Below are 26775 nucleotides of genomic sequence, written 5' to 3'. Positions count from 1 at the left end.
TAAGAGTGAATAATCGATCAGTTGATAGAAAATAAATCAGCAACTGTTACAGTGTAAGTATTTCTTAAAGAGCGGGTCCATTATTGTTTTTTTTTTATATCATTCTGTAGCGTCACAGTGGTTTTGGTCAAAGTATGTATGTTTTAGCGTCAAAATATTATTTTCCCAAGCTCTTCTAAAACCTTTTTTCCATGTGACCTGACGTAGGTTTCTGTATGATGACGCTGCTACATGTACAGCATACTGTATATAAATCCTTATAGTCAGTGTATCACTGCAACGTTTCATACAGTAACTTACATGGCGGTTGGCATGCTCCCAGTTTGAAGAAGCAGACGGGAGTAAAAGTACTCAGGCAGCAATGTACTGCTGTGGACGCCACGTTAGTTCAGATCCGAAAGTCACACAATAACACAAACAAACTAACCGTTCGATGCAGCGATAGACCAGGAAATCCTGTGTTCTGCGAGGTCAAATTACTGTTTTTGTGAATGGAGTCTGGTCTGTAGCTTTTAAGACTTTTAAGACAGTATAACAGCTTCAGTTCCCCCGTCGGAAAGGGCTGTCTGATGGCGAGGAACTGCAGCCGTTATATCGCTCTCCTCAAAGCCACCAGACTACATTCACAAAAGCAGTAAATTTAACTTGCAGAATGCGGGAAAATACATACAACCCCACTTCAAAAAATCTGAACTAACCTTTTCAGTTATTTCCAAACTCAGCACAGCTAACTTTGACTCAGCTAATGGTAACGTTCACATTAGTCACAACCTTATTGATTAGCTTCGATTAGCTTACTTTGGTAACCTACGTCACTGCCTTTTGCAATGGCTGAGTGGGCGTTTCCATTTAAAAAAAAAAAGAAACAGAACGCAGATGGACCCACCCTTTAAGAAAAAACAGCAAAAATGAACTGGCTCCAAAAGTGAATATATTCTGGTTTTCTATGACACCAAACTGAATATCTTTGATTTTTCGACTGTTGGTCAAACAAAACGAGACATTTTCAGATGCCATCAGGGGCTCTTTGAACTTGTGATGGGCATTTCTTTCTCTGTTTGCTGACATTATTGTAGATTAATCGATAATGAAAATAAGCGTTTCAAGAGTTGCAGCTCTAGAGTGAATTACATTTTTAATTTTATGTAAATATATATATATATATATATATATATATATATATATAAATACTAACCTGAAAGCTTCATAAGCAGGTCAGTGGCCGTCTTGGTAGTGATGTCAGGGCTGAAGATGGAGGCTGTGGTTGGACCACTGGGACTGGATCTGACTCCTACCCCAACTCCAGGTAGGTCCAGGGAGTTGGCGCTGCTGCTGGGACGGTCTCTGCACATGCTAAAGGGGGAGAGCACAGACAGATCCCTCTCCTGCGGCTCTTCCTTGATGTAGACGTGATTGGAGGAGGCCTCGACCGGAGAAGACGTCTGCTGCTGGTTGTCTGAGTGCAGCGGGGACACCTCCGTCCCTCTCAGGTCCGTGGAGCTGCTGTCACCCATCAGGGAGCCCTCGCCCTCCGTGTCGGTGGTGAGCTCCTCTTTCACCTTGACGTCGTTGCGAGGGAAGTGCTGGTGGCAGCGCATGTGAAGCTTCAGGCTGAAGTGACGGGAGGAGGTGAAGGGGCAAAGTTCGCATTGAAATGTCTCACCCCGGTCCTGGTGCTGATGTACCTGGAAAAGGAGGACAGGTTTGTGTCAAATTACTTCTGCTCCTCTCTGGCGCTACAGGACATCGAGAGGAAAGTCTTTGCTTCATTTCAATTAAATTGATCTGCAACAAACATGCAGTAGTGTTTAATTATGCCATGCAGAGGACATATTACACGTTTTATTAAAGCATGCCTGTCCTTTAATGTTAACAATTATATTCCAAGAGCCATAATAGCTGCTAATTAAAGATGATGTGGATGGGGGTGACAAGGGGTGCAGGTCACAAAATGGAGAAAATCCATATTATCTCACCTTCATGTGGGACTTGAGATTGTCTTTGCGAGCACAGCGGAAGGGACACAAGGGACACTGGTGGCTTTTCAAGCCTGTGTGGATGACCATGTGTCTCTTCCAGTAGCTCTTGCGTTTGATGACCAGTCCACACACAGGACACTGGAATGGTTTGCCACCATCCTCAGGAGAGCCTTGAGGGCACCAGAGAACATTGTTACAAGGAGAGTCATTAGTGTTTTAGTGCATAGAGATATGTACTATGTTGCTGCAAAGAAATAAAAAACATCCCTTTCCAAATGCAGACTAGAGTATTCACGGATCTGGAAGATACAACTGCTCCACACCTAATGGTGAAAACTATCAAGGGAAATGCCAGCTGGAAGCAATGGAACAATGGAAGTGAAAACTCAAGCATGTTTTAGTATCTCGATTATTGTTGTTGGCTTCATATCCGGCATCCATTACTGTTTAATTGGTCTTATTAGAAAGAGGCATGATTGCATTACAAATTCTACAAGGGCCTGTCAGGATGGCTTCATAAGTATTCCAGTGCCGTTCCTTGAAAAACATCTGGTAATCAGTGTTTGGTGAAATTACTGTGCTCAGCCATTCATTGACCTGGGGTGTAAAACCTCGAGACTGCCTATTTGCAACAATAAACCGCCATCTGCGGCCCAACCTCTCCAAGCACAGCAGAGATCACAATACAAAAATGACTTCTGCTTATTCGGAGTTGAGCCGAGTGAAGCGGAAATAAAACAGGAGAGGGGAAATGTGCGTGAGTTTAGTACCTTCATCTTAGCACTTAACACGTCTGTTTCCTATGTAATCACTGCCATGTTGTAGAAAAAGGGAGAAAGCTTTCCTTCTATATTCAAAGTGCAGAACATGCCCGTGCAACAGAGTTTTATAGTGGAACTGGCAAGGGACGACAATAAAACAAGACATGACAGTCAATAATCAAGGTCACATTTTTCAGTCTGGCGACCAAACAACTACCTGCATTTTTACAGCGCTGCTCGACCTTGACGGCTCGCGGGTTAGAGCAGACCCCCTTTTTAGCATGCAGATCACAGAATATTACATCGACTGCCTCATCTGTCTGAAGTCAATTTGATCCAGCCATTTTAGATTTGGCGGGGTTGCGACACAATCCCTCAAAAGTGCCCATCCATCTCCCTGAAAACATTCTGCTCTCCCTAACGGCTACTTAGCAAGAGTCTGCACTTTGAAGCTTTCTCTCTCCCTGTGCAAGAGTGAGATCTTTGCATGCACCCTTGTTTGGTTACATGTCGACATCTGAGTTACAGAATATACTGCATGGCCATTTGTGAGTAACAGAGAGAGAGCATAAGAGGGAGAGAGAGAGTGTGTGTGTGTGTGTGTGTGTGTGTGTGTGTGTGTGTGTGTATGTCTGTGTGTGTGCACGCATCTGTATCCAGTCAGTGGAAAGTATGATGTGTTTGGCCTTAAGTCTGCTGTGCTGATCAGTGCAGAGGGCTCTGGCTAGTGGGGGTTGAAGCCAGGAGGAGGCTGCCGAGATGGATATGGACTCCAGGGCTCCCCACTGTGCCGAGCACACACTGACGGCCCCCTTTTGGCAGCACGCACATCCGAGCACAAACGAGCTGGTCTGGGAAGGCAGTGAGGTCTCAGTCGGAACCCCCCGTCGAGCCCACAGACCATTTCCCAGACTAGAAGGCCAGCCAGGGCTGTTTTCTCTCGGCTATGCTCTCTGCTCGGCTGACAGTTAAGCTGAGGCTACACTACTCGCTACTTCAGCGCCAGCGAGGTGAGAAGAAAACCATTATAAAACTAGAGAAAACATCTCATGGAAGTTCAGAACTGTGCTTTTTTTGGTGACGAGTAAACCTGCTACTCTCCCACACAACGAGAGCCAAGAGATTTTATCTTTGTGGAGTCTTCCTTTGCAATATCAGTTTTAATTTATCAGTACTAACAGTTTTGATTTGCACGTCATGACACAAGTGGTATTAATTCTTTGGTAAATGCTGAATGGGAAGAAGTATAATGATAGGGGAGATAGTTCTCTTGAACTTCAGGTAAAACTGTATGATTACTTTTCAAAAGAAAACGGTATGGTGAAGGAAGATGAAAACTTTTCATAAATGAAGTGCAGCTGAAATGATCTTGAACCTTCTTAGTCTCTCTTCTATACAGACACAAGGTCATTTTTATTTCATTGTGGCAACCTTGTTTGAGCTTAAGAAGCCGGATTCTGTATTTAACACAAGGCAACAATTGAGTGTGTTTCAGTGTTTTGTAACTGTGTGTCACTAAAGAAAAAAAAATCTTTTCACTGGAAAAATATCTTAAAATGTATCTAAGCTCTGCTCTTACTATCTGTATTGCTGCAACCATTAGTTTGAATAATGTAGTATTACTATTCAAATGCATATAGTGATTGTTATGCATATATAATTACTTTAGATTACCTGCTTGGCTGTTGGGTTTGCCTCTGCTCTTTGGAGTAGAGGGCAACAGCAGGTCTAGGCTCTGGGTGGGTGTAGAGGGCGTGGGAGCCTTCTGGTTCTTGTCCAGCAGGGGCTTCACATCCTCTTGGAGGACCCCAGCGGTCGCCAAGGAGGAACCATCTTTCTTCTCTGCCAGCAGGTTTCCCGCTGCCCTGGCTGCCACCTCTTTGAGCAAGGCAGCAGAGGAGGTCATTGACACAAGCGAGAGAAAGGAGTTGGAGGATTGGTGGTCAGTAGCAGCGCTGGTCGTTGACGAGGCTTGGCTCCGCTCGCTGACTTTCTTGGAAAGCGCAGCGAGGGTGGAGCTAGCCGACTGCGGGCTGAACGGAGAGTTGAAGGCATCAAAGCGCACCACATCATCTCCTCGACCACCCCCTCCGAGGGCGGGCACCGCAGACGAGGCAGAGGTGGAGGAGGAGGATGAAGTCGTTGAGGAGGAGGCCACGGCATTCTTGTCTTGAAGTACAGCATTCGCTGCTGCTTTTAACTTCTGGATTGCAGAGTCCGGGGACAGGCTGGAGCCGCAGGGCGTGGAGCAGCTGGCCGGTGGCCACTTGTCTGCAACACCTGCCCATACAAAGCCACTGCCGTTGCTAGGGGTGACAGAGTTAAAGGGATCAAGGGGCTCTTGCTTAATGTTGGTGACTGAGGGTGCCAAGGAGGCTGGTGAGGCTGAGCCGCTGTTGTTGGTATTGGCTAGTTTTCGGGCAAGAGCACTTAACTGCTGGGCATGGTGGGAAGACGGGGAGAGCGTCAAAGGTGGGGCTAGACCTATTGGAGGAGACTCCGCCCCAGCGCCTCCCCTGGATGACCGACCCAGGAGCTCCCCAGTGTCAAGTTTCAGCGACCCAGCCTCTAGGAGGCGCCGTAGGTTGCTGCTGAGGGGTTTTCCCAGGGCACGAGACGCTGCCTCACCATACAGCGACGATACCACAGAAGAGAGCGTGTCCTGGGCCGAGAATGCACCTCCATCCAATCCAAGAAGTTCCAAAGAGGCACGATGGACGGGCGTGGGGCAACCCAATGAGCTCTCACCACCACAGGTATCGTGGTCCGCGGACCCAGTGCTGACTCCAGGCCGTTCGTCAGGAGAGGAGCCCCTAGCCAGGAGGAGCTCATCCTGGGTGTCTCCGTAGGACGACGACTCCGAGCGTGTGTCAGAAGCATTCCCAAACCAGCCTTCCTCCTCCACAGGACCATCATCAGGCCCTCCTTCCTCGTTGCTGTCAGCATCTGGAAGAAGAGAGAGAACATACATACAGATATCACAATGTTGCTCTAGCGAACAGTTAGACTAGGCATTATCTTTCAGCTTAATACTTGAGTATGAATTGTGAAAATCCCACACTTACTTAGAGTTAAGTAGAGGGCATAGTCATAGCCTCTGGCTAGACAGCTTTCAACATTAAAAATTACTATTAACTTTCATCCTTGCTTGTCTGACTAGGGATCTGTACTATGTGCAATTGTGACCATGATTTTGAACATTCATAAACACAATTACCTGCCCAAACGCAAGTAAAAAAGGACATTTAAAGCTGCCGAAAATACATTTCATTGCTCAGCAAAGAGACCAGTAAAATGACTTGCAACACAAATTCAACCTTTTTCTTAAACAATGGCAGCTTTCCACACAGCACATCCAAGATGTTTGAGTAATTTAGATTTTTCTGTCCTTTTTTAACCATATTTTTCCCACCCTTGGTCTGGAAGAGTCTAGTAAAGGGGTTACCATGACAACGGGTCCTTCTGGGAGGCTAGACAGCAAAGATTAGGGTAATGGAGGTTACAGAACTAGATTAATATTCATGAGCCGGCAGATACCACCGGGGAGCCAATAAGGATAGGGTTAAGGTCACCAAGGGTCATTAATATACACTTCATGTATCAATATTCATAAGCAAAACATTACAGCTTGCCAGACAAGGGCGAACAAAGAAAAGTGAATATTCCTGATACATATTAACAAACCTCCATAAGAATATGTCAAAAGCACAGAGTCTGAGCAAAACAAAATGTCAAAACTGACTTTTTTCCCTCCTCTTTGGGTTGCCATACACAACCTCACACAACATCTGATAAAAAGGAACTGGCTGAGATTTCTATGTGCACTCATACAAAAACATGTGGCTTTAAAATGTCTCATACACCAACATATATACTGTATATTCACACACACACACCAAAGCTCTCCTCACCCTCGCAACCCTGACAGAGGCCTGGTGGGCCTGCTCTCTGTTTACGGGCAAAGGCAAAACGGTTGCCAGGCAACCCAGCCCAGCGACCTGTTGGGATCATTAGAGTTGGCTGACATCTGGCCAGCGTGGCTCGCCATGGTCCACAGAAGTGACCACAATCACAACCCGCTATGACCGCTACTCTCCTGCTGCAACCGATATCAAACACACTTCCAAACATCTTCCCAGCTCCGTCTCACACACACATCTTACATTTTTCAGTAACACATCACCAAAAGCTGACAGGAAATGTCAGATGCCAAAAGCCAAGGCAACAGATTATGTTATAATATTGGCCTTAGGGCTCTCCAATCCTTCTATGAACCCATGTCTAAACGCCCTGACACTACAAGCCAACAGTCAGCTGTCGGTGAGCGTCCATCGGACTAGCTTTTTTGGTTGTCTCTAAGTCTGACCGTGTTGGAGTTTTTCCGAACAATTCAGCATGTTGAATCGCCGACGGCGCCCGTCTGTGAGAGAAATCACTCTCGTTGGCTGTTCAGTTTAAACAAATCAGTGCACGAGAAGAGAAACGGAAGTGAGGAAAGCAAGCAAACGAGTGAAGTCAAGAGGAAAAACACAGAGGGCTCTTCTTTTTTCATCTTCATCTCATCTGATCACTCCAATACATAGATATTTTCACAACGACATGGCCATCTGGAATGAAGCTAACTGGTGAGTGAGAGTGGTGTGAAAATGGTCCTCAGCCAGTGCTTTGTTTCATGTACGTATCATATAAACGGCTTGTATTTCCGTAGTCCTTGGTCTTCTGGTTTCCCTTTTTGAATGACAAATACAGACTACAGCTGCCTGCTGGTGTGGAGAGTTAATTCCTCTCACGCAGGCGCAGAACGTACATAGTCGTTGGCTTTCGGCTGTAGTCATTGTGGTGTGTTCAAGTGCAACCTTTTGGCCAAGACAAAAGCGATATGAGGCAACGCAACTGGTGGACTTCGTCGCCACTAGTTTTCTGATGTCGGGTTGTGTCTGGGCCTTAATAGGTTTCACCTACACAAACAATGCAAGACTGATGAGCATGCATGACCCTTCGCATTTCTTAAGACTGTTTAAAAGGTGAATGAAAACGCCATAATGTGCCAATTGTGATCCCAATTTTCCCATGCTCCTTGAAGCCATTTTGCCACCTGAGTAGGGTTAACAGGAATGAAAGAGAGGGAGAAAGAGCCAGTGAGTCATGCAGGGCAGGGCTTGACCCATTTCTATGTTACATGCGAAAAGCAGCAAGAGCCACTAATGGCTGTAATGTGGTTAGAGGGAAATCGCTAGATTGCTGACCCAAGGTCTCAGCTTTGAGGCTGAACTCGCTTGCTTCCTAGGTTCACTCTTAAACCTCAGGGTTAGGTACAGCTGAACGCAACACTACACCACTAGGCTTGTGCTACAGTGCACTGATGCACTCCAGCACCATGGCTTTGTGTGTCACAGGCGAGCCACCCCCGTGGGCGGAATGACATTTCCCAAGGTCATGGTCTCCAGCCCAAGCTCTAAGGGGACTTCGTCTGAGCTCACAACTGCTCTTGTATGCCCACCACAAGCATGGGGACAAACATATGCACGTGCATACATATGTTTAGAATACAAACACACAGCCAAGAATGTGATTTAATGCTGATGTCCTCCCCCCCCACACTGCATTTCTGACACACATCAACTGCTTTGCCTCCAGTACGGTGGCTGGCTCTGCGACAGTAACTGCAACCGCCCCCCAAGTGATAGAAGCACGGAGATACGGGCCGAGGCGGCGAGCGTCTGCCACTGAAAGGGAACCATTTAGCGGTGTAATGGCGGGGATGACTTGCATGTTGAGACAAACAGCTGCGGGGTGCTCAGCAGTCTGGATCTGTTATCACTCACACACGGGTGATTCAGTGGTGCAGCAGCGGGGGATTTTCTCTCTGGGCCACAGGGATGTATAGCGCCACCACATTATAGACAAAGAGAGAGCCATAACAAGTCAAAGTGCAAGCTGAGGCTACATAAAGAGAAGGCCGTGAGGCTTCAGGACCGGCTAGAATAAACTGCCTTGAGCTTGAACAGAGATGTACACTGAGCAGCTAAAAATATTTTTGATGCAGCACCTCTGTGACTTACAGTGTTTGGAAACCTGCGTGTTGTGTTAACCTGTCACAAAAAAAAGAGACAGGGAGCTCACAGCCTGTAACTACAGCTAAAAACAGTTGGACATTACAGGTAGTGCGCTTGTTTCGTTGTTTCACCACGCAGTGCTGTCAACAATCTCCATTTGTGAACTTGGCAGGATTATTTTGGCCGTGGCTTTTCTAGGTCAGAGATGTATGTGTGTGTGTGTGTGTGTGTGTGTGTGTGCATGCACATGCATACGAGTTTAGTACGGAGAGCCAGCCAGATTTTCTTGTCAAACAGAATGATCGCTGGTAAAGGGAAGAGTGTGAGTTAGAGAAGGGAGAGAAGAGCAAGGGACTGGAGTAAAGGTAGGTCAGGAGGTCACCCACCACATGACTTGTGTGTGGCTGCTGACTAACATATTCCCTCTCTCTCTCTCACAGACACACATACACACACACACACACAAAGCTATTCTGTGACTTAGCCAGGCATGAAAATTGGCCTCACTGACCCCAGGCCTGCACAGGGTAGGGGGAGAGAGGAGACGGGAAGGCGAAGGAAGGAAGGGACAGATAGAGGGATGGTTAAGGGAGGGGTTGATTTGGCTGGGCAGGAAAGAAGAGGAGGCCATTAGCCGATTAAGGCTGGACAGGGGTGCATCAATACTGTGCTGATGTCAAAACGAGAGTCATGCCCATGAGCTAATATAGCAATGAGAGTAAGAGAGGCAAAGAGAGAGGGAGCACGAGCTGGAGCGAGGTAGTGTAGGTCAGGGAATCACTAAAAACGCAAAGATTGCTGACCGCAAAGCCATAAAAAGTGAAATAACATAAAAGACTGCCACAACATACCAAGACTAAAGCAATCACATCTACATTGGCAAAATGATTAGTCTTCCTGCTACGACTGGGAGCGAGAGATGATGTTGGTGTGTGCATGTGTGTGTCTTTGGGGGTGGGTTAAGGAGGCAGAGCAGGGGGTGAGGACATAGGAAGAAGGGCAGCAAGTATGAATGTAGCGAGGAAGGAGCAACGGCGGTAATTAAGTGTCCGGCTGGGCCCTGGCGGGGGTTGCCACGGCCGCGGGCTATGCTAATGAGCACGCCCGGCGGTCAGGGCTGCCTTATTAGCGCCTGCTGGACAATATGGTGGGAGAGACTGGCGGGCTACCGTCTCTGCAAATGACTAACAGTCCTCCCGAGGAGGAAGGTAATTCCATTAATTGGGACACACTGGATCAGGATCGCTTCCCTCCCTTTTCCATAATCTCTCACTTTGCTTGATCTCTTTCACACCCACATGTTTTTTTTTTCCTTCTTGTATATCCCTCCCTTTATCCCTTTTCCCCTCTTTCTCCTGTCTCCATAACCGGGAATACAAATATTAAAAATAAATAAATAAATAAATAAATAAAGCGCAGATGCTCTAAATAAATCCAGCTGGATGTGTGGGAGCTAGCAGACATATATTTCCCCTCCTTCACATGAAATTATACGCCATCAATCTGTTAAATGCTGTCGTCTGCAGGAGCAACATGATAATTGCTCCAAAGTTTATCCATCATGTTATTTCTATTAGGAAGTTGATGAAACATGACAACCAACAAGGGTATGGGCATGTGATCGCTAAAGCAAAATGTTATACAGTGGAGCAGGTAACTTACTTTTGAACTTGGTGGGAATCACCAGAGAATACACGATACGATATTATCACGATACGATTACGATTTTAAACATTTTGACACCCCATTAAGTGTCGGTGTGCGGTTGATAGAGCGAGACAGAGAGAGCAAGGGAGCATGTGTGTGTGATGGTGTGTACAGTGTGTGCAGTTGGCTGGCTTGGTGAAGAAATGCTACAATTCCTCGAGACACAAGCCAAAGTTCCCGTCTTGCTGGCCACAGTCTGTTTACTGAAGAGGTAAGCCCCAAAGTTAGCTACAACTTTGGCTTAGGCTCACTTAAGGTGGGTTGATCTTTAAGGTGGACCAGCGCTACTGTCATTATGACAAGCTGCTCTCCGAGTCTTGGGGGGCGTGCTTAACAACTTTTCTGGCGGAAACCCTGGATATGCTGAGTATTGCGATAAGCTATATTGTGATTTATTACCTTTTTTCAACTGCAAATTACGTAGTATGTATAAGATAACGTTTTCACTCTGTTCATCTCAGAGTTGTCATTCACATATCTTGAGGTCAGAGGTCAAGGGACCATGCCAGTTTTTCCTCGCCAAAATTTAGCGTAAATTTGGAGTGTTATTTTGCATTTTTCCCGACAGGCTAAAATGACATGGTTGGTACCAATCGATTCCTTAAGTTTTCTAGTTTCATATGATACCAGTAAAGCCCGCTACAACTGAAAGACAGAAAACCTGCCGGAGATTGTTCAGATGTCAATATTTTTCATAATAAAACAAGACTGATATTTGACGTCCGTTTATTGATACAATATTGCCACGCAAAATATAGCAATAGTATGCTGTATCGATTTTTTCCACCACCCCAAGTGATGGTGTGATAGCATTTGCCTTGTATTGGGAAGTAACAGCACTCCTTTACATTAACCTATTTAAATTAAGTGCCCGTTAGACAAACCATACCAAAAGCAGCATGTTCATATACATGCATACACTATACACGTAGTCAATTATAGAGTAGTTGTCAGGGCCTTTTACTTTCAGTGACTTGAAAAACTGGCACCAATTTTTCTTCCATGCAAGAGTAAGCTAAATCATTTAACATCTTTCTAGCAATTAATTATGTCGACATGATGCCTTGATCCAGGGGAAACAATCCTCCTGTGTATTGATCGAGGTTCATGTTAGACTTTAAAACATTACGAAAACTCAGAATCAACTCCTTAATTTCAATGCCAACTATCTCCGCCATCCCGTACAACTGTCTGGTATTCTGTGACAAAGACATGAAGAGCTCATCTTTTAGTTGGAATCTGAGGTGAGGTGATACTCTCAGCGAGGATCAGGGTTCAGGCAGCAGGGCTATATATAATGGCGGTTGAGTCGTATTGAAATGTAGTGCAAATTACCATCTGTGTATTTTTGGCCTTGGCCTCCGTGGTTTGTGGATACTTTGGGCGGCATGCCAGAGGTGAAACAGGAAGGAGAAGTGTTCTTGGAAGAGAATGAGACGACTGAGAGCCCCAGACCTCTGAAATTCCTCATTGCAGATGAAGTGCACTTTACCCCCTGGTTTATTTTTCCCTTCCATTTTTAGCATCTCATGTTAAAAAAAAAAACTTGCTCATAAGCTCAGATGTGTCATCAAAGCTATGGACCTAAACTGCTGCAGGGAGAGAAGTGGTATATATTGCATCTTTGCAGCATAAACTGACATATTGCAAAGATTGTGATCAGAGGAGATAACAACTGAATCGGATTAGTGACTTTATTGTCCTGCCCTGAAATCATTCAACCTGGACTGGAAGTAAGTGTGCATTGTGCAACTCATGTTTCTATGCTTTGGACAGACTATGTTGTGTTACATTAAGGTAGTGTTACTAAAATATTATTTACTGTGTCTCTAATGTGTTATGTATATAGAGTACTGCAGGGATGATGTATTTTTGTAGGCCATCCCGTAATTTAGCATTCCCTTGACAAAAATGGGATTATTCCATTGGGTTTTGGATTATTGCATAAAATAAAGCTCTGTGGCAAATAAATGTTTATGATACTTACAAGTTTTGTTCAGAAAGATAACCTTCACAAATGATCAGCACTTTTAAGATTTTTGAAGCATAAATGCAATCGTCAGAAGTAAAAAGCTAAGCTAAAAGCTTTAAACAAACAACAACACGCTTGCATGACTTCACGTCATCACCACTAAGCTAAAGGCCTGATGACGTTTAGTAGTCTCATTTAGCCACTTGTTAGCAACCGTCTTTTTTAAGACACGTAAAAGCTTAAAAATTCCCGAGTGGGATGTTTACTGACTTATTTTATGTCGTAGAACAAAACATTAAAATCTCTTAAGCTTGTGTTAACCACAGACTTTATTTCAGCCATCTAACTAAAAACCCATTCAAAAAACAAAAAAAACATTGACTTCCAAACGAGGGAACCGCAAGTGCTTAAGTGCTAAGTCATTTCCGGCTTGTAGGACTCATTCCTGCACCACTCTATTACTGCATTTAAAAAAAAATAAGAGTATAAAAGTTGGGATTAACAAACCTGTTTTCTAAAACTCAAAATTCAGATTTATTTGCTGCCACGTATCACAGTATATGAATTTGGTTCAATTGCAATGAGCTGTGCAGTAAATGTGGCTCCTGCAGTTAAAATTTTTCTCACATTCCTGAATAGAGAGAGTCCATTTCCATTTCACATGCAACAACATCCTAATGCAAATGTGTGAATATGGTGTGAGGCCATTACATCAAGGCCTGTATGAGTAACTAATAGACCAGAAATAGACATACTGTATATTGCAATTCTTTCGCTTTTTTATCTCACATCTCTCTCTCATATACTTCAAAGCACCCTCTATAGTTGAACACAGAGAGTATCTCACTAAATGAACAGGATTATCATTCTAGCAATAATCTAGAGCCCAGACTTGAGGCAAACTTCAGTATCCAGCTAATGACACTAATTGGTGAGTGAAAACGGGCCAGTGTTCACTGTTAAAGTCCCAAACACCTATTACACATGAGACTGTCAAATTCCATCTTCCTCTATCAATCCCCATTTCAACTGAGGGCACAAAGGGCAGTCACGTTCTAATCACTGCTCCAAACTATCAAAGACTTTCAAAGTTTGTGTATTGTTGTAAATGTTTACAATGAAATGCAACTGAAAAGGCAGAATGATGAAAAATCTGCCAGAATGGTACATTCATGTGCCACCATACAGACTAGGTAAAAGGACATCCCAAGTCTTAAATCAGTCTGTTTTAAGGCAAGTATTGGATGTTAGAGATACACTTCCATTAAAGGTATAGTGGGTTACATCTGCTGGCATCTAACGGTGAGGTTGCAGATTGCAACCTCTACCGTGTGCCAAACGTGTAGAAGAACTATGGTGGCAGACGTGAAAACGCGAATGACCCGATCTAGAGACAGTTACTGTAAGAGTAACGTAGGTCAGAGTCAGTACGTAGAGTGTGCGTGTTCATGGGAAGTGAGTGGTGAAGCAAGAGAGAGACCGGCGGCGGCGAATGTGTGTGAGTGATCAAGTGAGCTAGTGGAGCAGAAGACAAGAGTTAGTTTAGCTTGGAGAATATCAAGTGAATGTACATTGGAAGTTGTAGTTTGTGCAGAAATAAATGCTGCAGCTCCTCAAGACCAACAGAGGTTTCCTGCGTCTTGTTTACCGGCGGCTGAGTGGAGTGACAGGTGTTAACTCCGGAGCGAGTAACGTTATCGACTCCGGCTCACGCAGGAAAAGTTCACACAGTGGTTTCTCCGTTTTGGGCTACTGTAGAAACATTGAGGCCGGCTCCGGGAAGAGAGGACCTGCTCCCTATGTAGATATAAACGTCTCATTCTAAGGGAACGAAAACACAACTCTTATTTTCAGGGGATTATACACTAAAGAAAACAAACGTATTAATATTATATTCTATTTCTGCCAATAGATCCCCTAAATGTTACATATTGGTCCTTTATATCTAAACCTGTAGAAAAACACTGACATCATTGTGTTCTCTCAAACAACCTGTAGATGATGTTTTAACATTGCTTTTTCTCGTGCTACCCAAGTGGAAAAAGCAAACACACTATAGCTTCTATGAATTGGGAGAACTGAGATACCCAAGGAAAACAAATAAATAGCTTGAAAAACCTTAAGGCCATAGGAATCAACAATGAACTGTCCGATGCTTGGACAGTCAATGGTGCGTAAATGTTGGCCAAAAAGGCCTCAGGGCATATAGAAACCTAGCTGGATTTGTCACCCGGGCCAAAACCAAAACAACTTCAACAGATATATTCTGGTTGTCTGACAGATTTGTAAAAATACATTTTGATTTTATCAGAAAACTGTGTGCCTAGTTAATTAATGTTATACAGAAGGAGAAGAATCACTTCTGTATAAAGTGATACAGAAGGTATCACTTCACTTTGCGTTTCTTCTATTTCGCCCTCGGTAGTCTGTAGTAACGTGCCTGAATTCTTTAAGGCAATTGTGCTGTTTCAGTTGTGAATGTAAGATGCAAACACTTACTGACATTCACGGAGGGGTTACTGCCGCAACTTCTGTGTATGGTGACATCAAGGACATCCCCTTCATAATGACAACAAGCCATTGGCATCCAACATAGCCAACTGTTATCAAGACTGTCAGTTATCAGTCAATTATTTATGCATAAAATAAGCAGACCGGAATGTCAGTTTTTGGTTAATTAAATACCTGACATATCAAAGTAATTAATTGCATAGATGCAAAATAAAATCAATTCAATATGGCCACAAAGTCAGTATTACCAACAGTCCTACTCATTGGTTTACAACAGCGGCCAAAACATATACAGTGTGTACAGTATGTTGCGCTAGTGCCGGTCGTATATATTGTGCACGTTTGTGGTAAGTGAAGGCTCTGTTTAAAATCTGCCAGTTTAAAACCACTAATATCACTGACAAACGTATGATATGTGTGATAAATATCCCAAACACATTGATGTGTTCATGGCATGAGTCACTCTAATAGTCTCAGCGCTACTGGATCCCTGACTAACTGTGAGGTGGCATCGATTGTGACCGGCTGCATAAAACAACATAAAGGAGAGTGGGCCTGTGCCACAGCAGAGAGGCAAGGATTAACTGGCTAATTACAAGGTGAGAAAAATAACCAGCATACTGATATTCCCAAGGCACTGGTTTGGACAATCAACTGACCCTGGGTCAGCATCTTACTGGATGGTTTTACTGTCAAACGCTCTGCCAAAGGTTTTTTGTTTTATTATGAATGACTTATTCATTGCTTGCAGTGTTTTTTGGTAATGATGAGTCATGTTTTTTTTTTATTGAATCTGCTTTACAAGCAGCCATTAGAAAAGAAGATCTTATGTCCGACAAGGTTGTCCTCTCGTCTTTGAAAGCAATCCTATGCACAGTTCTCTATTGAATGATTGAGAAAAAGATAATTTGACTGACAAGGACCATCTGTGGATAACTATACTCTAAACTACAACTCTGACTACCATTTTAGAAATCAGAAAAAATAATAATTTTAAAAGTATTAAATGTCAGAGATCAAATGTAATATGTAGCAGCCCAGTCGCACAGCAGTTCGTGAAATAGTCACGAAACTGAATGAACTGATTTGTCTGCATGGACATGAATTTCACTTTATTTTTCGTGATGGTCAGCACAAAATCAATTTGTATGTAATCCACGTAATTGTGAACCAGGAAGTACAGTTTATTGAGCTGTGAATGCTGTGTAGGGAGGAGGTCAGGGTGGATGGGTCACGTGGGTCAACAAACACAGCACTTTCGCCCAGGAGACCGGTGTTCGTGTCCTGTGTGAACCCAAAAGTCAGAGTTGATTTATTAGTCACATAACTACCATACTTGAGTAACACCACTTCCAGTGTTATCTAAACTCAAACCGCAATCTTTTCCTGAGCCTAACTAAGTAGTTTTGTTACCTAAACCTAACCAAGTCGATCTAACTGAGTAGTTTTATTTTGAAAAAACTGGGTGTCACAAAAAAAACAACTGGGAAATTTGTGTATATGAACACGAATCAAATATAATACATTTTGTGACTATTTCACAAACTGCCGTGGGACTGTGTTGTATGTAGTGCATGCCACATGGTTAGTCTCCCACTCATTGGATATCATTTATTGGTTTGATACCAAGTGAGTGAACATTTCCTGGTATGATTTTACAAAATAACAACTACCGGTGTATTTATAAAATGTTTGGCAGCAAAAGGTTTCCATCCAAGGACCAAAACAGATGAGAGAGTTGGGGTCTTTAACAGCATGGTCATTGAGGGGTATTACTCAGCAGCATAAATCTAATCCTAGCATTTAAAACTGCTGACCAGCAATTCTGCTCAAAACAGTAATTTGGTCATATGGGTTTGAAAAGTGCCACATTTCTTGCAACATGCCAATTTTTAATTTGACCATTTTGTCTATTTAATTACTTTTAGGGCTGCAATTAACGATTATTTTAGTTGTTGATTATTTTCTTGATTAATCATTTAATTGTTTGGTCAATAAAATGGCGAAAAATGACTATCAGTGTTTCCGAAAGCCCAAGATGACGTCCTCAAATGTCTTGTTTTGTCCACAAATCAAAGATATTCAATTTACTGTCATAGAGAAGTAAAGAAAACAAAAGATATTCACATTAAAAGCTGCGATCAGAGAATTTTTTCTATTCATCTTTAAAAAAAAAAAAACTTCTTTTAGTGAAGTGTTTTTAGGCCTTTATGGTTTTTAATTGCTCCATTGCTCTATTGCTTGTAGACTAAAGACACAATAGAATAAAGGACATAATAAAAGGACAGAGGGTGTCATATCCTGTACAGATTGTAAAGCCCCCTGAAGCAAATTTGTGATTTGTGACATTGGGTCATACAAATAAAATTGACTTGACAATATGTTCCTTTAATTTCAATATAGTACAAATGTAGTGTATCCAAAATTTTATATCATGAATCACAATGTAACACATTTATTGTGGATAAAAGCCAGATGCCAAATCTGTCTATAACCAGCCAAAACACAGTCCTTTCATTTTTTTAAAAGTAGTAGGCTGTTCAGAAGGATGCTGTTGAGATGGCATATTTATGAGAATAACTGTAATATTTTCTTAAAAAGAGAAAAAGTTCTCCTATATAGAAGAACTGTGACGTTTTTAAAACATAAAATCATTCATAGGTTGCTTAATAAATGGGGCTCATTGCCAGTATAGTGTCTAAACACTTGACAACGCAAACCAATCTCTTGATTCTGTGAGAAAGAGCTGTTCATATTCATCAAGACTCAAGCCGTTCCCTCTCATAGGAATAGGCATATGTGGGTGGCATCCTTCTTTGTGAAACTGAATACAGGCAAAGACATGCAGCACACTTTAAAACACTGCATATCATAGACAAAAAAACGGAAGTGTTTCTACTTGCACATGAATGAAAAATGCAAGAAATTGTGCCTCTGACCCATAAGTGCTAATAAAAACGCAGGTTCTTTTTCTATAAATGCCCATTGCTGGACAGCTTAAAATGTACTTGGTAGCATTACATTTTGATCGACATAACCAGATCAATTTGCTGTGCTGCAGTGGTTGTTTTACAGGGTGTACACAGTGTTTCCTACAGACTGGCATAGTAACAATCCAGAAGACAGCGTGATGATAACCACTTTATTACAGCTACTATGGAGACATAACAGCAATATTTTTTCACAATTTCCTCTTCTCAAACACTGAGTAATTAGCATATGCCTGCAACCGTTCAACTAATATAATTCCCTCGCGTATTTGCTTTCTATCAAGCAAAATTGTCTTGAACACAGCTCAGATTAACATTTCATGAAAACTACTAATTATAAGCCACTTGACATACTAGTCAGATCCCATCAATTTGTCTTCCGGTTGACAAAGTAACCTCATTCAACCAAGACGTGGATGTCGCGCTAGCATTCTCAAGTAGACAGGCTACATTCTTTGGAACAAGTGCGAAAAAGAACAGGCCATCACCCTGCTGCGTAGTTTTCTGGCATACTGAAGCTCCTCACAGAGGTGATTGTGTGTCTGTGGAAGAGAAGTGAGAGAGAGTGGGAGGGTGGAAGGTGGGAGTGTGTACAGCGTCCATGTATTGTTTGTAAATCACCCTACTGGCAAAAGGGACACTCGGCTCTATAGCAGCCAGTCCACCCAGGGATACAAAGCGAGGTCCGGTGGGAGGTGGGGGTAGAGTGAGAGGTAATTCTAGATGTGCATGCATGTATGTAAGGGGACAGTGTGTTAGAGCGATGGAGGCAGTGTCTATTAGAGACACTCAGAATGGACGGCGGGGGAAAATGAGCAGAGGAGCGAGGAAGGCGAAAGAGGGAGGGAATCTTGAGAATTGAGGGGGAGGGGGGAAAAGATGCCTTTTTTATGGTGGTATTGCTTTGACGGCTGCTTGGCAGAGGCGCCCAAGGCAGTGCCTGCTTGGATTTTAGCCTGTCACTTAGGACAGGGACACTAATCAGGATTGGTCCCGCTCCCTACCCCGGGAAAGGGGGGAGCACTTTCAGGCCATTATTTTAAAAAAAGGGAAAAGAGGGAGCAAGAGAGGGAGAAGAATTGCTGTGGCACAGCAGGAAATGCTAACCGCTAACCTCATTTACATGCAGGTCCAGGGAGAATGGGGGGGAGAGCTTATTCCGTTTCCAATCTCCATGTTAAATGCTGGCCAGGGCAGCTGATGGGAATGAGAGGCATTGTTCGCCCCATGCTGCTCTTCCCCTCTCCGTTACACCAATACCTGCCTCGCTTTCTTCAAGGTATAAAAAGACTCAGTAATTTTAACCCCTATCTGAAATCTATATAAACTTGACATGCGATGTATGCGGCTGTTTACTTTGTTCAGACTGCTGCAACCAACCCTCATAGGTCTATCTGCTCTGTCATAACCAGGTTGTGACCTGAGGCTGCCGCATTCAAAGCCATCCTTCACCCACTGAGTCTGTTCTGTGGCATAATGATTGCTATGACAACCATCACTTAAAGCCATGGGTAGGTGGAGGAGAGATGTCAGCTTCTCGTCTACTCTTCTGATGATCTCATTTCTGGCTGGCAGGTACAACAAGGTCAAACCACTGAAACTGGAAAAGTGGCTGCTTGCTGCATGCAAATGACAGAACCAAGTTTCCAAACAATTACACTGGCCTGTCCAAATCGACATGGGGCTAAGCTCTGAGGTCCACAAGGTGGGGGGATAAAAAAAAAAAATCAGGGGAGTCAGAATGAGATGTAGAGGGGAGGGATGGCTGTCTTTGGCCAGCTATGATCACAAAGTCTGGCTGTGCGTGCCAAATGAGGTTTTTAAACGGTTTTTCTGGGAGGATTTGTGCTAATCTAGAAAACCTTCTGGAGGAAGTGCAAATACATCTGCCGCTGACCACTCCCCCGTAGAGTACGAGGGATTAATGACATGGCAATCTGAACCAACATGGCCCCCATTCAAAACACTCATGGGGAGTGGGAACATACGGGCAATCATGAGCCGAGCCATCAGATTCAGTTCATTTTACAGTAGTTTGCAACCATTCATTCATTATCTTCGTCTGCTAATTTGTCCAGCTTCATTTGTTTCTACGTATGGTTATGGTTCTTACAGGTACCATAAGCTACAGGGCTCCTCACTCAGAATGAAATATCTAGTGATTAGCTAATCTCATTAGCATCACAAGGACAAAATCAAGTGACCAAATGCCCTTGGTAAACAATGAAAGGATGAGACCTGAGTCATGTCGTTCGTTTAATGCACTAGGAGATGCTACGACCACGTTGTGCAAATGGGGAAGCCTCCTCTACAATACTGAATTAGTCAAGACGCTCACCTGCGTTTCCAGCATCATAAATAACCTCGCACAGCACTGACAATGGCTTTCTCCCGAGATGACATCACATCAATGATTTTAACTTCTCAGGATTTTTGTCCCGGAGCCAAACGCTTCCACTCTCCTTTTAGAGGTGATATATTGTTTCCCTAGAGAGCTGTCACTGCCTTATGGTCCTACTATCCTGTGTCTGTAACAGCCACCCCCCCCCCTCCCTCTCTGTACTTTTAATCTCCCTATAAAACTGATCCTACTTCCCAAAAAGCTGCAGACACACAGCTGTTAGCCCGGCTAGTCAAAGACATTAGCCTGTGCCTTGCTCTTGACTGCTTAAATGTGCAGTGTGGAAACTCTTCCACACCAAGAGGAGAGAGGGGTTAGCCTGGCTAGTGCACTAAAGGCTAACTGGAGCCAGACTGTGCTTGAGAGAGAGAGAGTCTGTGTGCATGTGTGTGAGAGGCCTCCTGCCCTACTCTACCCACACAGGAAGTGAGGTCATCTCATAGCACTGTGCTGTGCAGAGTGCATTCAGCGAGGGCGACAAAGATCAACGCGTTGGCCAAAAGCCATTTTAATTTGGCCCCCTGGCGAAATATACATACTCTGACGACTTACACTGGATTATACGTTTCAAAAAGCAGCTTTATGGACAGTTAATAATAATACACTATAGCAGTGACAGTCAAAAAGCATAACCAAAAAAGCCCCAAACTTATGCCACGGTATGCCAAAAACTTTCAATTTCACGCACTAGTTAAAGATGTACCACATGCTCCAACAAATTCTTCGCAGCCCACAGGCGATGCTCTTTCTTCTAAGACAATTGAGGAAGTTCTTTATCTCTGCACAATGTAATTTTAGTGTCTTTCTAGGAGTGAAACGTGAGACAGAGTCCAACAATAAATCACATCCCTGTTTAGAGCGGGCGTCTGGCACGACTGGCCGGCTTCAGCTCCCCAGACCACCACCACCACCTTCTCCTCCTCCTCCTCCTCCTCCTCCACCGCCGCCGCCTCCTCCTCCTCCTCCTCTCCTCTCATGCTCTCCATCCCTCATGCCTGTTAAAGGCTTGTCCTGCAGGGCCTGGATGCACTTGTGTGGTACAACAACAGAGAAACCGCCCAAAGCTCTTAACAGCTCTTCCTCTCCACTTCCTCCCTCCCTCCATCTCCACTGCTACCACCACCAGCTCCTCTCTCCCTCTCCACTCTGCTCTGTCTTTCCCAGCTGCACCGGCGAGCTGTTCCGTATGAACTGCTGCCAGCTGAAAGCCTGCTACTCCTGTGAGATTGCTATTACTCAGTGCAAGCAGGGCTCTGCGTAGCCAAAGGGCTGCTCTCCGAGCTGTAGATCTCCATGTTGTGACTTGTCAACACGGGAAAAATCGTTACCAAGGCTGAGGCACTTCCATTCCACACAGAGGGGGTTCTGATTGAGACCAGGCAGACAGGCAGGTACTGTACTGGAGGTATTAGGACGAAGACTGTTACCTGACTTTGTGCTGCAGAGGATTTTCTGCTTGGAGAAGACACTTTGAAATTATTGGATAACAAACATCTGAAGTAAAATTTCCACAGTGAATTTCAACTGAAGTTATTGATATTAAAGTAAGTAGCTTGTAACTAGATGCTGAACAAGATGAAACAACTATTTTCATCTTAGATTTTTAAAAGTTGACCATTTCAGTTTAAGTTTTTAGGTGACGATTTGAACTAAACTGTTGCGTAGAGTACAGCTGCAACGATTAATCAATTAGTTATCATTTATCGCCAACTATTTTGATAATCAATTAATCAGTTTGAATAATTTTTTAAAGAAAAAATAAGTCAAAATTCTCTGATTCCAGCTTCTTTAATATTAATATTTTCTGGTTTGTTTACTCCTCTATGACCGTAAACTAAATATATTTGAGTTATGGACAAAACGAGACATTTGAGGACGTCATCTTGGGCTTTGGGAAACACTGATTGACATTTTTCACCATTTTCTGACATTTTACAACTAATCGATTAATTGAGTAAATGATCAACAGATTAATCAACAGTGAAAATAATTGTTAGTTGCAGCCATAGTGTAGAGTACCAGAACTTATTATTTAAAGCAGACAACTAATAAATCACAAATTGGAAAGAGCAAGTATTCTAATGTTCTTCTACTAACACTGGTGAATGCAGGACTGTGTGAAAGTGTTGGTATTTGCACTGAGAATACCAGAGTATACGTAAATACATTATTCATTAAGATAACTGCATCACTGTTTAGTATTTACAGCTGTATGCCTACACAAAAAACAGCACAGAATTAACAAAATAAAGTTATAAATTGGGCAGAAGTTGAAAAAATAACAAGTAAACTACACTAATAATCTGACAGAATGTTCATTAGCAACTTTTGTTTTGAAAGTTTTTGATAACTGGTGCTAGGAACCCATTTCAGATGGTATTTAAAAAAGTATTCAGATTGAATATCCAGCCCTAAAAAAGCCCTGGTAAATGGAACCTGTCCATCAAACTCCCGCTGTACACATATATACATTATTATGGCACATATATTGAAAATGGTAAAGCTTATTTTTCTTTCAATAAACATTCTTTGTCACTTTTTTGTTGCTTTGCCGTTAAATATGTGAGCAACGTGACCTCTCTGAGTGAGCTACTTAAGACTTTTGGGACACAACTAGCCTCTTACATGCACATATAAACGCTTTACCAGCTCTTCTGCTGAAAACACATTGATGTTGCTAAATTATTAAACACTCAGGTTTCCTTGCAGTGACCTAAAACATTCTCTTATCAAGAAAATGTGTGGTTTATGATGAGACAAAACAAGAGCAACAATTTAGCAGTGTAAGTCATGTCCATTTTATTTATAAAGCCCAATATCACAAATAAATTAAGAAAACTTGTGTTGAACAACGTAGACACACAGGTTTTGTTTGAATCTGATCCACTACTTGTTGCCTGGGGAATCCACAATGCTCCTAAACAGGAGGTCTAAATAAAATGGGAGGGTCTTCGCACTGTGGCTTCTTATTTCCTTTTGCCAAATAACAATATGGGCAAATATTAGATAGATGAGCTGGGCTTCCTTGACATGCATAACTTAGTTTGCATAACAGCCAACAACTAGCACACCATCAAAGCTTTTCTGACGAGACACACTGCACTTATTATGTTCACAGGCCGTACTGAAGCTAAAGTCCTGTACATACTGTTACCACCCCTACAAAAACTACACCCTGAAACAACATAGTTGCGAAACTTCAACTTCTAGTCCTGACATATTTAATAATATAATTTTACTGACTTGTGGAAATAATCAGCTAATATTTGTGAGCTAAGAGTTATTAGAGGCTAGAAAGTTGTATGGCGCTATGACATAGAGCTGCGATGACTAATCGATTAATCGACTAGTTAATCAGTAATCAGCAACTAATTTAACAATCCATTAATCAGTTTAGGCATTTAAATTCCCTGATTCCAGCTTCTTAAATGTGAATATTTTCTGGTTTGTTTACTCCTCTATGACAGTATAAACTGAATATCTTTTGAGTTGTGGACAAAACAAGACATTTGAGGGTGTCATCTTGGGCTTTGGGAAACACTGATAGACATTTTTCACAATTTTCTGACATTTTATAGAACAAACACTAATAGAGAAATTGAGAAACTAATCAACAGATTAAATTGAAAATGAAAATAATTGTTAGTTGCAGCCCGACTATGACATCTCTAGAGGGGGGCTTTAAATACAAAGTGGATAAATGACAATCATGAGACACAAAGTTTGTATGACGACAACGCTATATTCCCTGTACTAGTTTAAGGACTAGTGAAGTGGCCTTGAGACTACAAGGTCTCAGATTTGACTTCCTGGATGAGCGGTGAAAATCTGGATATAGTGAAAAAAAAAACAGGTAGAGACTCCAACAACTAAGAGCCAAAGTGTGCATTTAGCCTGTATCATTTGTTAGTCTTTGTTTAGGCTGCACACGTTCTTTTGGTTAGTATAATTTCCGGTTATGGGCACAGGGGGTGTGATTTTCACTTTATTTACCTGCACACTTGGACAGCGAGATTTACACAAAGAGGGTGTGTTAGGCTCCGACATTTTCTGTTGACCGTCACGTGACGTCACTTCATCTGCTTTAGTTATTTCAGTACAGTTATTGTTTGTAATTCTTTTCAAATAATAAACAGTCAAACGCATCTGAATTGAAGTATGGATTTCTTTGGAACGAGTCACACAGTAAAGAGCCTACTTAGCAGCTTTTTGATTCATAGTAGTCGCTACAACTATGATTAATGTGATGATGAACAAAGTACCAGACATCCAGTTATACATTATACTTCTCTATTAGTACAGCTGTACTCAGGAGGTCCCAAATGATACCACAATATGACACCATCATACAAGGATCTCCACCGATATTCAATTTCAGGCATTAGCCTAGTTCTATAGTGACACTACAAGGTGCTATGTGAAATAAATGGGCACTCAAATTCAAATGAATTATTCAACGGCAATGTGAAAGAAATTCCTATTTCATGTGTTATTCTTGGGTAATATACAGACCCACAGAGAGCTTTGATTCTTTAGAAACATTTATTTTTAAGTTGTATTAACCCTGAATTATATCACTGACATGATGATAAACCACCCTGTTGCTTATGTGCCTAAAGTAGCAAATAAGGTTAACGTTTGGTCCACACCCTGAGGCCTAGCCAGGCCCATTAAACCTTAACCAACTACCTGTTTATTCACATCCGACCATTCAGTCCAGTTTGGCCACTGAAAGCAGGTTTCTTTGCTCCCTGCGACAGTGTATGGGGAGCGAGGCATCCACCACCTTTCCCCTGCCCTTTAATTCATTTCTAAGTTAAAGCCTGTGTATCATTATTCGCTTGAGCTCCACTCGCCCGACACCGCCAGAGCACCCAAGCCCCATCAACTTGAAGGGGGGGTGGGGGACGTAGCTGTGGTGGTGAGGTACGGGATTCTTGGCAGATATTCCCCACAAATTTTATGCCAAGAGTGAAATGGAAACCTCCTCTAATTTTCCTTTCCCCTTAATCCAATGTTTTTCAAGCCCCAGCCCCACCAAGGTCATTATAATCATAGCAAGTGGAAGGGAGCCAGTGACCCGCCATTACGGTAAGGTAGAGAGCCACCCAGTCAGTCGGCCATCGGCTGACGAAGAGGAGCCGATATCCGTCTAGAAATGTTAAAAATCTCTCCATCTCAAATGTAGAGTACCAGGGGGATAAGTAAGCAGAATACAAATGTCCCTCCCAATACACTTAAGGTTGTGCTCCTTATGATATGGACTCTCTCTCAGACTATATTTTTAACGTACTCGCCCACTTACTTTTAAAGATTTCGAGGACAGCTGGGTGAGAAATGTTAACTTGTTTGATGGGCTGATATGTACATTTTGGAATATAATATGCAAAACAATACTGAATATTTAGGCCTATTCTGACTAATTCAATGTCATTTTTTAAATCACAATGTCACAAAACCTTACAAGCATTTTCACTAACCCTAACTTTAAAGAGTGCGTAATAAGGCAGCAAAAATTACACAAACAATAACACGCAGCAAGGTCATAAAGAATGGCAGTTTTCATTGTGGCACCAAAGGTCATGTTTACTTGTCAGAGTGAAGGCGCCATACTGTACTGTGACCTCCATAGCCGGCTTATGTACCCACAGACACACACACAAACACACTGTTCACTTTCACATGTGCGTGCCGTGCACACACACACTTAAAGAATAGTCTCCTCCTCTCCCAAGCTGTGCCACAGACAATAGGACAGTGCACACTGGGCTACACAGCCCATATATCTGGGTCTGTGCTAAGATAAAGCACCTCCAGCATTAAAGCCAGTGTATTAGCTTGCCCTTTTTCACCACAGATGAAGAGATTTGAAGCTCGATATTGTGCTTGTTGGCTGGCACACCACCAGGGTGTTGTTGGCTGCATAATGAAAACACACAGACTGACAGCGAATGGCATGAGGTGACACTTCCATTCTGGAGTGGGAAGATCCAAAACAAAGCGCAAAAAAGCTTCTGACAAATTCATACTTTCCTGTGACAGTTTGTTGACTGAGGAGAGAAACAAGTCCTAAATCAGAAAAGGCTTTCATTTAAACCCAGGAACACAGGCACAGCAGTGCTCCAGTACAGTGCCTACACAGGAATACACAATTTCAGATATGTGGGTGAAGGGTATTTTTGTTCCAGACCAATTACAAAGCAGCTTAATTGAAAGGTTGACATGGGCTAACTTTGGTCTTCTTGCCCAAAAGACAGAAAATATTGGACTTTGTGTTTGACTGATCCAGACAGTATAATGAGGACGCTGTGTGAAATACAGCTTTAGTAAACACAACCTCATGCATTTTAATCGTTGGATTGCACCATTTTCCTAATGTTACAATGATTATTTTTTAA

The 26775-nt window shown here is 42.8% G+C and overlaps 1 protein-coding gene across 5 annotated transcripts in view; it reads right to left on the bottom strand.

Annotated features, from left to right (window-relative positions):
- znf827 (zinc finger protein 827) overlaps positions 1-26775 on the bottom strand; it is a 93534-nt gene that overhangs the window by 61265 nt on the left and 5494 nt on the right. For 4 of the 5 annotated variants that reach the window (XM_037763381.1, XM_037763383.1, XM_037763384.1 and 1 more), the window contains exons 2-4: positions 4415-5686; positions 1977-2149; positions 1196-1685 (exon numbers count right to left, since the gene is read on the bottom strand). In XM_037763381.1, the coding sequence (XP_037619309.1) occupies positions 1196-1685; positions 1977-2149; positions 4415-5686 (1935 nt within the window). The remainder of the gene's footprint in view (positions 1-1195; positions 1686-1976; positions 2150-4414; positions 5687-26775) is intronic. The other variant, XM_037763382.1, reaches the window with a different exon arrangement.

The sequence above is a fragment of the Sebastes umbrosus genome, chromosome 3 (assembly GCF_015220745.1).
Source record: "Sebastes umbrosus isolate fSebUmb1 chromosome 3, fSebUmb1.pri, whole genome shotgun sequence".
NCBI lineage: Eukaryota > Metazoa > Chordata > Actinopteri > Perciformes > Sebastidae > Sebastes > Sebastes umbrosus.
This window is presented reverse-complemented; position numbering and strand designations above follow the sequence as displayed.